This window comes from Vicugna pacos, chromosome 16 (assembly GCF_048564905.1).
Source record: "Vicugna pacos chromosome 16, VicPac4, whole genome shotgun sequence".
NCBI classification, from domain to species: domain Eukaryota; kingdom Metazoa; phylum Chordata; class Mammalia; order Artiodactyla; family Camelidae; genus Vicugna; species Vicugna pacos.
This window is the reverse complement of record NC_133002.1, coordinates 53,333,077-53,345,561: the sequence shown is the minus strand read 5'-3', so window position 1 is coordinate 53,345,561 and position 12,485 is coordinate 53,333,077. Positions and strand designations below refer to the sequence as shown.

Sequence of the window (12,485 nt, the reverse complement as noted above, 5' to 3'; positions counted from 1 at the left end):
CAGTATTGCAATGGCGTTATGAAAGAACCAAAGGAATTATAATTTAAATTCCTATTATTAAAACATTGTATTTTTAAAAAAGCAGATTTTCTTCTAATATTCCTTTGATGGCTGTAAAATAGAAATAGTTTCACTAATAGCTTCATAACGAAGGCTTCTTGGAAAAGCTGCTTAATAAAATGATCATTTTTGCTGCTACATTGAATTATTTTTATTTATTTAATTTAAATACTTATTACTATTTTTGTCTGAATCTTAGATTATCCGCCTGGATTATAATATGTATGGTATGATTTTTCCTGATGCTTCAGGAGGCTCGTATATAATGATAGCAACTTTTTCCATATTGGCTTTTGATGCTTTTTTCTACTTGGTGTTGGCGTTATACTTGGACAAAATCTTACCCTGTAAGTAGTAATGAGTTTTCCTCTCACCTCCACAAATACTGATCACATTGAAGATTTTTTTCCCTTAAGGTTATATAAATATATTTTAAGAAATGAAGAATGAAATATTTCCCATCACAGGTTGAATGAGTTCTTTATCTCTACTTAGTAGTTTTAATGGCCTGAAGGAGTTATTACATAAAAATAATTGTTCTCCTGAACAATTATTATAAACACATTATAAACATACAATAATGTATGTAATATAGTATTAATACAATACAATATTACATACAATAATGTATGTAATATAGTATTAAATAATGTTACTCTTTTCAAGGATCCCTGAAAGTGTTTTCAAAGGGTGATATTTAGGATTTGTATCAGAACAAGTGGAAATAAATTAGTTCTTAAGATGGTTTTGGTTAGTGTAGAGCCATTGTGCAGTGGAAGTGCTTCCTAATAAGTATTTTTACGAGAATGGGGGTAGATTGTAAACTAAACACAGCTAGATAGGACCTAAGATAGGAAATAACCAGTGTTTTCCTCACTGCTCCTGTTTATGGGAGGACCATTTGAGATGTCTGTCATTTAAGGAGCTAGCAAATGAAAATTGGAGAGGATGATTTCAGCATTAAACTGTTCATCTAGTGCTCATATTTACAAAGTATATTGCCCATTTAGATTTTATGTATCTTGAAAACAACCAAAAGTTTCAGAAAAGCCTAGATTTCCTGCACACATATTGGAATCAGAATGCCTTTTTTTCCTTGCACAGTCTCATTTATCTTATTTTTTATGTTCCTTCTACTTTGACTGTATTTGTCTGACTTGTATTTCCCATATATTTATTTGTATGTATTTCTGTCTTTTTATCACTTTTGGTTAATATCCAAAGACCTTTAATAACAAATATGATTTCATTTCTTAAAATCTGGAGAATGACCATATATTCATCCTAAACAAATTAATTTCTTCATGTACTTTTTATTCAGGTACCATATAGATTTCAGTATGATGTTCAATCATATTGCTGTGGTCATGTCATTTCTTAAGTTCACAAACATATTTAAAATTATTTTTACGTGCCATATTAAGTCTTCCCCCTCCAATATTTGATTTAATTCATTATTCCAAATACCTTTTAGAACAGTTTTATTCCAACCTTTGATTTATACTTCATCAAATTTTCTATTATATTGTTTAACTTTAGTAATAATATGTTATTTCTTTTTCATTTTCCTTGTTTTCTTCACTCTCAAGTTTTCTTCTCAATAATAGGAAGTTAGAAAGCAAATATATTTTCTATGATGCTTGGGAGTCCAAGATATTCTACACTGTTCTGAGCAAGGCTTCTTTGCAATTATTGTTTTTTGTTACTGAACAAATATCGTATTGCCTCTTGGTTAATTAGATGGAAATGAGCGCCGTTACTCTCCATTATTTTTCCTGAGCTCGTCATCTTGTTTCCAACACCAAAGGACTAGTAACAAAATCATCGAGAAAGAAATAGATCCTGAGCACCCTTCTGACGATTATTTTGAACCAGTTCCTCCAGAATTCCAAGGGAGAGAAGCCATCAGGTAACCGCATGTGTACTAATACATGGGTGCGAGGTGAACGGATTACTAACCAAGACCAGAGTGAACCTGAAGCAGAATATTGAAAAAGAAGTTTGTTTTTGTGAGCATCACTTTGAAGTCTTTCACTATCATCACCATCAGCATCTCCTACTGATACTTGAAAGGGAAATTCCCTTTGCTCAGCTCGATAGAATGCTACTGCATCACTCTCTGTCTTGTCTCCCGCTTGTTTCTGTCTCTTGTCCACCACCTCTCTTTTATTACTGCTCTTTTCTTTCTCTGAATCCCTTCCTCCATGGTTTTGTCTGGCTTATATGGTATAAGTGGAAGAGGCAGGAAGTTTGGAATCAGAATTTCTTAGCAGTTAATACCATCCTTCCCTCTCATTTGTTGTGTAATCTTGAACAAGTGAAGAAGTTTCTCTGAGTCTCAGTGTCCTCTGTGAAACAAGAGTAACATCTACTTTGTAGAGTTGTTTGTAACAGACTTATATGAGGAGCTTTAAAAATCTCTCGGCTCTCACACCCTACCTCCAGTGATTCTAATTCAAGGACTGTGGGCTTGAACCCCAGTACCTGTGGATTGTAAAGAGCTCTGTAGATTTTCCTAATGTGTATTCAAGTTGAAGAATTAGAGAGTTTTAAACATTAAGCATTTATGTAGCAGATATTCACTTAGTGCTTACTATGTACTGGACACTCATTTAATTCTCACAAAAAGCTTACAAGGCAGATACTTCTATTTTCCCATTTTACAGATGAGAAAAGTGAAGTCCTGAGACGTTGTCTCTTGCCCAGTGTCACATACTCGTAAAAGAGGAACTGATACTGGAATCCAGTCTGGTTTCAGGATCTATACTCTTACTGAGAAGCTGTCAGGAGGCAAAGGAAGGTGAATAAAATGAAACTGTAGCTATGAAGTGCTATGAAGTAAAATATTTCCCTGTAAGACGAAGAGCATAGGGTGAACTTATGTACCTAAGCAGCAGACTTCTAATTCTGCCCTATTGTCTGTTAAGCTACAGCCCCTCCCAACCCCAGCTCCATAGAAAGCTTCTACCCAAAAGAGCAAAGCCAAGTGATGAATAATCCCCCCAAATTCAGTGTCATCATTCCCTCTTTACCAGTTGAGAACACAAAATATAAAAATTGTATTACTATTCGAATTATAATAAGTTTCAGATTCAGTCTCCTAAGAAAGTCTTAAGGTTACTTATATAGTTCAAAAAATGCTTATTCTTTGACTTCTGTGAAGGAGAGAAAAGTGAAATGTCCTCACCGACCTGCCCCGGTCGCCCTTACCCTGCAGCCCTGCCAAAGCTATGTTGCATTGATTCTGGGCACCTCTTTTGCTTCGTCTGGATTCTTCACTAATGTGGAGGTCTGGGGCCACTGACAAGCCAGGAAAGGAAAGTCGTGATCATACATAGTCAAGACATCTATAATCTGTCTGAGTCTGCTTCCTGCTTTGTCCTGTGTCTGCTTCCTTTGAAATTCCAGTGCATTCAGGTTTGGTAATCATTGATTTAGAGGTGTGTGTGTGTGTGTGTGTGAGAGAGAGAGAGAGAGAGAGAGAGAGATATTGGGATGAAGCAATACAGCATACCTTTAGATGGTGAGCCTAAAGCTCAGGGAAGAGAGTGAGGTCAATGTTGGGTTGGTGTTGAAACCATGAGAATCAATGAAATAACCCACTGACAGAGTCTAGAATGAGAAGACCTATAATATACATAGAGAAAGCCCCATGGAACACCAAGATCATGGCTGGTGAACGAAGAGGACTCTACAAGGAAACAGAGAAAGAGCATTTTGAAAAGTAGGAAGAAAAAGGCAATAAACTTGAATGTTATCTTGAAAATAGACACTTTCAACAAAGACAGAGTCCTCAATAGTGACCCACAATCCAATAAATAAGGATGGAAAAGTATTTGTTGCGTTTGGTAATTAGGAGGACACTAATGATTTCAGTATGAAGAGATTTGCTAGGATAGTGGTTTCAGAAGCCAGAGTGACCGAGGAAGAAGTGAGATGTGAGGAAGTTTTGATGGCAAATTTACACTTTTATTTTGAAAAAATTTTTAAGGTAAGGGGAAGAGAGAAATTTGATTGTATCTAAAGCAGAGTTAGAACTCAAACAGAAGGTCTCAGAGAGGAAACTATGGAAAATGCAGGTGACAGAGGTCTGGTTAATGAGCAAGACTAAAAGGGATGGGAGATGATGGTTAAAGAGTGCAGATGAATGAGCTCATCCTGTACAGAGCAAAACAGCAGATGTTCGAAGACTGGAGTAAGAAAGTGAGGGTAACAATACAGCATCCTACTTGTCTAAGCAAAACACTAGTAATTTAATAGTAACTTTCTAAAGAGACTCGTAGTTTTCTCCCTCAGGGGAAGTGATTGATCACAAGAAAGTCTTGGTCCTTTTGAGTAGACTGTTATGCCAGCCCTTATTTCACGTGAAGTTGACTGCACCTGTCACTTTAAATAGGGCTGTTCATGATCTGTACTGTTTTTACTTTTCTGTTGGTTAACTAAGCACCTTTTTATTTCAGAATCAGAAATGTTAAAAAAGAGTATAAAGGAAAGACTGGAAAAGTGGAAGTATTGAAAGGTAAGGAAAAATATTTCATAGTTTAATTGACTTCTCTGTAACAAAAATGGGGGAAAATTCAATGTGAAAAATTAGAGAAAGCCAAACAGAAAAATATATAAACAATCTAGCCCCACCACCTGAAAATTGATGATGATTAAGAACTGGATATAAAATCCTTCCAATGTGTCATGGATCTATTAATCTAGAAAAATGGAATTATACAATGAAAAATGCCATTTCACTTCATTTTAAAAGATGAATTTGGTATATAAACAATATTTTATTTGCACAATGAGGAAAGAACATCTAGACTTAAAATTGACCATTTTTTTATGCTAGCCAGGGAATTTACATAGTTTATAGGTACTGGTGAGGTTGTCTAAAAACAAGGTGAGTAACACCATTGACCACGAATTAAATTTCACAGGTCAATATCCTATGACAAATGCGGTTCATAATTTTTAGTGAACCAACATATTTTATACTAAACATTTAAGCAAGCATCAAACTTAGTGGTTACATTTCATAAAAAACAGCTTGCTTTTATGAATAATGATTTTTAGGAGGAATGTGAATTATTTTTAGAAGAGACAAAAACCTTAAAGTTCACAAACAAAGAGCCATAGACCCTCCCAGAAATTGAGGGTTCTTGACCAATTTACTTATATTGTATTTATTTTCTAATAAATGTAGCAAACCTTAACTTAATCTTACTTATTATTCCTTTGAGATTATATCTTTGAGAATTTAATGTACTTATGTAAGCAAGTTTATTCTTAACAGATACCATCTAGATCTAGATTTAGTTTTAGCCAAAGATATGTGAAAATATTTTTAAATATATCATTTCAATTTCTAGAGCACATTATGAACTACTTTTGCACTCATCCATGTCTGTGAACAGTTTCAACTTCTGCAAGGATTTCTTCTATTTTTAAAAGTAGTAGGACTTAAAAAAAATTAAAACATCAAGGATCAATATATTAAAAAAATATAGGAAACAACCAATTGGAGATGTTCTTTAGGAAGCAGTGGTGGGACTTTTACCCTCTCATCCTTATGTCCAGAAAACTGGTTCCTGTGGCAACTTGGAACACCTTAGGAAATATGCTTTTGAAGTCCTTTGCCTACAGCCTGTTTTTCGATGGCTAAATAGCATTCCATTGTATGGATACCATGATTTACTTAACTAACACACTAGTGTATGAAATTTAATTTGTCTCCAACTTTTTCACTATCTTAAAAGATGCTATAATGAACATTCTTGCTCAATCTTTGTAAGGATCATCAATTATTTCCTAAACAAAAATTTCTAGAAGCAGAATTATTCAAATTGGGCATTTTTTTAAAGATTCTGTTTCATACATGAAATCATTCTCCTCCGAAGTTATGAAAATTCATCCTCCCAAGAGCAGTAGTTGACCACAACATCAATAACAGTATTAATAGCAACACACATTTAAAGTTTATTGAGTACTTACTGAGTGTATGCTGGGAACCATGCTAAGTGATGTACATAGACTTTCTTCCCTTTAATCTTATGAAATCCATAACATGCCTCCCATTTCACACATGAGGAAACTGAGACTTGTATTTCTTTTTTCAGTTAATATGTGTCAGTTCCAGGATAGCTAGCATTACTTTTCTCTTATCCTTGAAAACACCTTTTTTCCCATTTAAAAACAACAGGCATGAAATTTGTTAATGTCTTGTGTAGTTGTCCCAATACTGTTTATTAATTAACTCACCTTTTTGATGAATTTGAAAAGTTGTTTCATTAATCTTTATTTCTTGTCGTTAGTCCATTTTAGGTTTCTGTTCTATTGGTCAGTGTATCCTGGAACAGTAATATTTTAATTATTATGTTTGCTCTACTGGTGTTATTGTATTACTAATATTTTAATTATTATAGTTCTCTAGTATACTTCAGTATCTTATAGCCAAGGCTGATTTCCTTATTGTTTAATTTTTCTTAATTATTTGAGTTTATTCTTCCAATGATCTTTAGAATCTTTCAGTCAAATTGTAAGCGAGGGTTTTAATGGTTTGGATTACAACAGAAAGAATTTTCTCTTTATTTATAATTATTATTACTAGCACATTTCATATCTGAGTAAACCGAACCTTACAGAGTTTCGTTTATTCAGGATCATCCAGATAGAAAATAGATTAACTGAAATTTCAGCCCAGCTATTAATTAATTTCAATAATGTTTGAAAGTAAGTTGCTTAATGGAACTATCTTTTCGATATAATGTACTATAAGATTCTTATGAATTTCATCTTACTTTGTTTAACAACTTTCCATAACAAAGTTTGATTTTCACTTGGTGGTAAGGCAAAAAAGCAAAAAATAATACTTCAAAAGATTCACAGCTAAATGATTTTTCTATGACATATAAATGCAAAAAGTTTATAACTCAAGAATAGAAAAATGGGCACAGGGAAAAATATAAATTTTTGACGACTATATTTTAGAAGGTAATTAATGCCATGAAAAGTACTTATGATTTAATATTTAAAAAGGCTGGCTAGAAAAAAATAGAGGATGATCAAAGTTTGTAAAGATATATTTACAAATTCATATATGCAAATACATATGCACTAGATACTAGTGTATTACAATGTTAATGTTTGGAATTATGATTGATTTTTATCTTCTTAAGTGATTGAATTTATATCTCAAATATTCTACAATAAGCATGTTATTTTAGCAAACAGGAAAATATTGAATTTTACATTTTGTAAACTATTGAGATGCTTGAGAACACACATTTAAATTGTCTTGTTCTGTTTTTAGAACCAGCCCTGTCTAATGCCTTCTTATTTACAATGTTAATATTTTATTCTGAAAACAGGCTTGTTCTTTGACATATATGAAGGTCAAATCACAGCAATTCTGGGTCGCAGTGGAGCTGGCAAATCTTCATTGCTAAACATCCTTAATGGATTGTCTGTTCCAACAGAAGGTGAGCAAAAAGAAATCCCCCAAAGGCAAGATGTCTGATAATCAAATGAGGTCATGTGAATGCCTTTCTCATTTTAGGATTTAAATTTAACTGCTTAAGAGAAAATAATGTTTGTTTATCTACAGTTGTTTATCAGAACTACATGATTTTGTATGTATTTTATATTTCCCAGTTTTTCATGAAATTCATTATCTTTATTCCATTGCTGTGTGATACTCCAGGGAAAATATACACTATTCTGAGCATATGCTTATGTTACAAGTAATTAGTAGTTGCTAATAAATTATAAGGTCATCATTTTAGATATTTCTGAATACATGCCAATATTTGCCTGAATAAGATCTCCAAACACTAATAAAATGTATTATCTCACCAATGTTCAATTATTTTTAACTTCTATTCTTAGGGTCAGTGACCATCTATAATAAAAATCCCTCTGAAATGCAAGACTTGGAGGAAATCCAAATGATAACTGGTGTTTGTCCTCAACGCAATGTTCAATTTGACACACTCACTGTGAAGGAAAACCTCAGGCTGTTTGCTAAAATAAAAGGGATTCAGCCACAGGAAGTGGAACAAGAGGTAGATGGCCATGCTCAAATTGATCAAAACTGCCAACCATTTGCCAAGTTAAATCATGACCACAGAATTCCTGCCAGTGATTTACTGCCCTGTTATGAATAAAATTTAGACAATGTGGCCCTTTAAAAAAATATATATGTATATGTATGTGTGTGTGTATATATATATGTGTGTGTGTGTATATATATATGTGTATATATATATATATATAACTTTAATGGATGGTTAATCATCTTGGATTTTAAGCTTTGTATATTTTCTTGTCTAGGTTCAAAGAATTTTATTGGAATTGGACATACAGAACATTCAGGATAGTCTTGCTGTACAATTAAGTGAAGGTCAGAAAAGGAAGCTGACCCTTGGGATTGCCATTTTAGGAGATCCTCAGGTAAGTGTGGAGGAATGCAGACTGAGTATCAGTAACAAGTCATGCTCTTTTGTGTGTGTGTGTGTGGTAAAGACATTTTATTGTATACACAGATGATGAAACTACATTTTACTTTATTTATTTACTTGGAGTATAATTGACCCACAACACAATGTTAGTTCCAGGTGTGGAACATAGTGATTCAGTATTTCTGTACATTACAAATGATCACCACAATGTGTCTAGTTACCATCTGTTACCATGCAAACTTCTTAAAATATTATTGACTATATTCTCTATGCTGTATGTTGCATCCTCATGACTCATTTATTTTGTAACTGGAGGTTTATACCTCTTAATCTCCCTCACCTATTTCACTCATCCACCCTCCTCCCTTCTGCTAACCACTTGTTTGTTCTCTGTGTCAATGAGTATGTTTCTGTTTTGTTTTATTTGTTCTGTTTGTTTTATTGCTTAGATTCCACATATAAAAGAGATCATATAGTATTTGTCTTTCTCTGACTTATTTCACTTAGCATAATACCCTCTAGGTCCATCATGTTTTCGCAAATGGCAAGATTTAATTCTTTTTTTATGGCCAAGTAATATTCCATTGTATATGTATCTCACATCTTCTTTATGCATTCCTATATTGATGGACACTTAGGTTGCTTCCATATCTTGGCTGTTATAAATAATACTGCAATGAACATAGGGGTGCATATATCTTTTTGAATTAGTGTTCTTGGTTTTTTGAGGGGGTAAATGTCCAGAAGTGGAATTGCTAGATCATATGGTAATTCTATTTTTAAATTTTTAGGGAAACTCCATACTGTTTTCCATAGTAGCTGTACCAATTTACATTCCCACCAACAGTGCAAGAGTGTTTGCTTTTTTCCACATCCTCACCAATGCTTGTTATTTGTTGCCCTTTGGATAACAGCCATTCCGACAGATATGAGATGATATATCATTGTGGTTTTGATGTGCATTTCCCTGATGATTGGTGATGTTGAGTATCTTTTCATGTATCTGTTGGCCATCAGTATGTCTTTGGAGGAATGTCTTTTCAAGTCCCCTGACCATTTTGTAACTTTTTTTTTTGAATGTTGAGTTGTATGAGCTCTTTGTATATTTTGGATACTAACCCCTAATCAGTCATATCATTTGACAATATCTTCTCCCATTCAGTAGTCAAACTTTTTGTTTCATTGATAATTTCCTTCCCTCTGCAAAAGCTTTGTAGTTTGATGTAGTCCCATTTGTTTATTTTTGCTTTTGTTTCCCTTGCCTGAGGAGACATATCCAAAAAATATTGCTAAGACTAAGATCAAAGAAGTCGGGCTCTTCTTTTACCACTGGTAGTAGTGGAGTTTTCATTGTAGTGGATCAAGAGAGAACCTACTATGTTTAGCCATGAATATAAGTATATTGGACATAAGTTGTTGGATAGTCATTATTATTTTTTGATTTTTATTGTTTTTTATATTATATTGTGGAAATAATTAACATGGAAGAGACACACACTTTATATATCTTCATCCTCTGTAGATTTTACTGTTAGATGAACCAACTGCAGGATTGGATCCCTTTTCAAGACATCGAGTATGGAGCTTCCTCAAAGAGCACAAAGCAGACCGCGTGATCCTCTTGAGTACACATTTCATAGATGAAGCTGATGTTCTGGCTGGTAATTGTTGGTTTTCTCCAACATGACAGTAAAGACCTTGGGAAATATTTATTCCCAGGCCAAGATGCCTGCTCTCATCACCTTGGTGTCTCTATTCCATAGGAATCTGAGGGATGACAGGCATCTAATCCCACCGTAGAATCCCTCAGCAACTTTACATGTGCGAGGCTGTGACCGCTAATGAGAAAAGTGATATTTTTCAGATCAGCTTAATTTCAACATCCAGATCTTCTTTCACATATATTTGGTTGAAAATATCCATTCATTCTTTACCATAAAGAGTAGGAAATATGCCTGTGTAATTTATGGTTTTTTTAAGAAGTGTTGAGGGCCACTGAAGAAGACTGGAATGCATAAGCTTATTTTAAATGCATCTATTTTAATGCATGTTTCCAATTTTTAAATGCACCTTAGATGTAGTTATGCCACAGAACCCTTCTCCTTTGGAAATCAGAGCTGTGCTCCTCCACCCATACTTTCTAGAGTTGGGAGAAGTGACTCCTATCCTTTTCTCTCTCTTACTTCTTGTTACTCAGATAGAAAAGTGATCATGTCCAGCGGGAGACTGAAGTGTGCAGGCTCCTCCGTCTTTTTGAAGAGAAGATGGGGTCTTGGATATCACTTAAGGTAAAGACTTCAAGGGAAGATTGGATATGTAGATGTATTTCTGATACTGGTATAGCAAAAAGGGAGACCATTCTGAGAGAGAATTGGCCTCGTGCTCCATCCCTGCTGAACTGGATTAAACAGTGTTTCCCAAAAGCTTTTTTTCCCCACATTCTTGCCTCCTGTATCTTCGCTGACCAACGGTGGGCAGAATCCCAAAGGGGGAAGCCTAGGCTGACTGGTCACAGCAGGGCTTCTTCCGGACCACTTTCCAGGTTGCCGCTCTGTGCAGCCTCAACCTCCACCTTTCCCCACCCTCAATTCTCCTCAGCTGATCCGTAGAATCCTGCAGTGTGTTCTCATTCTTTCCTAGGGCACAAGGTCCAATGCTTTCAGAAGCTAGTATCAACCAAGTAAATCTGGTGGCAGAGAGAGGACTGTGTCTAACAAGAAAGTATGTCCAGGCTAAAAAAATTAAAAAGCAAAACAAAACCTGATGGCCAAACAAAACATATATGAAGGGCAAAGTTCCCTATTAGACACTAATTTTCTGTTATCTACACAATTATTTTCCCTAAGAAATCTCTTCTGCCTAATGTTCTTACCTCCCTCTGTTTATCTTCATGCTTAATATGCAGTTTTAATTACATTACATATTTGTAGTTTTGAGTTTATACACCTTTTCCGTTTAGATCAAAAGATTTTTCAAACCGATGGCATTGTTATTGTTATTTACTCATTTTGTTTGTTCCCTAAATCCAAGTAAGGTAGTACTCAAAAGCTAGAAATCCAATAAAAGCTCTTTTTTTCTGGTAGCAGTAGAGAAAATACAAATGAATTGTCTTTTCTTTTACATATTAGTTTGTACAGAAATGAAACATGTGATCCAGAAAAAATAACATCCTTCATTAATCATCACATCCCTGATGCTAAACTGAAGACAGAAAGCAAAGAAAAGCTTGTGTATACTTTGCCTGTGGAAAGGACAAATAAGTTTCCAGGTAACAAATATGAATACAATGGAGTGAAATTTGGGAACAAGTGTTCACATTATTATTACAGTTTCCATTGTTTAATGGATTTGGATCTTGTTTTGGGTTGGGTTTCTTAAGAAGCTGAACTTGAGACGAAGTATTTAGTGGAACTGATTTGTTTGGTAATTGATGCTTAGAAGCACCATAAGGAATGGGGACGTGAGAGAGGGAAGGGGAGGAAGCCAGGGAAGTTTGCATTTTCAGGCAGGTTATTGTAATAAGCCATTGAGATATGAAGCCGCCGAGAGAAATAAATGAATGAGGGGCTCAGAGTTCTGTCACCAGAGGGGTGAGAAAGCCAGGGTATTTAATCACCACTCCTTATTCGTCACTGGTTAAGAGGTGCTTCCAGGAGTATTAGTTTTCTGACCCTTCTGGCCCACCATGTGCCCACCATGAACTTAGCATGCTGCACAGCCCAGGGGAAACAATGCCTCCAGGCAGGTGTTCTTAATAAGCAGACTGGCTGTGTTTAGGTGAGTGCAGAAGAGGTGGGGGTGGAGCATCACGGCCGCTGCTACAGGTTCCCTTTTCTATTTTAATTTAATGGTGTATGTAATTATTTTGCAGAGAAAAACATAGCTTATTTATTCTACCCAAGTATTTACAATGGGTTCCCAGTCTGCTGGGTAGCACCACCCAACTAGGATTTCTGTGATTAAGTAATTCTATAATCA

General features: G+C 34.8%; 1 protein-coding gene across 3 annotated transcripts in view; it reads left to right on the top strand.

The window, feature by feature from the left end:
* The window catches only part of ABCA6 (ATP binding cassette subfamily A member 6), a 59,091-nt gene that overhangs the window by 20,095 nt on the left and 26,511 nt on the right, over window positions 1–12,485 (top strand). For all 3 annotated transcript variants that reach the window (XM_072939486.1, XM_072939487.1, XM_072939485.1), the window contains 9 exons: window positions 260–407; window positions 1,801–1,969; window positions 4,521–4,579; window positions 7,419–7,529; window positions 7,936–8,111; window positions 8,380–8,499; window positions 10,030–10,168; window positions 10,705–10,795; window positions 11,636–11,775. In XM_072939486.1, coding sequence (XP_072795587.1) covers window positions 260–407; window positions 1,801–1,969; window positions 4,521–4,579; window positions 7,419–7,529; window positions 7,936–8,111; window positions 8,380–8,499; window positions 10,030–10,168; window positions 10,705–10,795; window positions 11,636–11,775 — 1,153 coding nt within the window. The remainder of the gene's footprint in view (window positions 1–259; window positions 408–1,800; window positions 1,970–4,520; window positions 4,580–7,418; window positions 7,530–7,935; window positions 8,112–8,379; window positions 8,500–10,029; window positions 10,169–10,704; window positions 10,796–11,635; window positions 11,776–12,485) is intronic.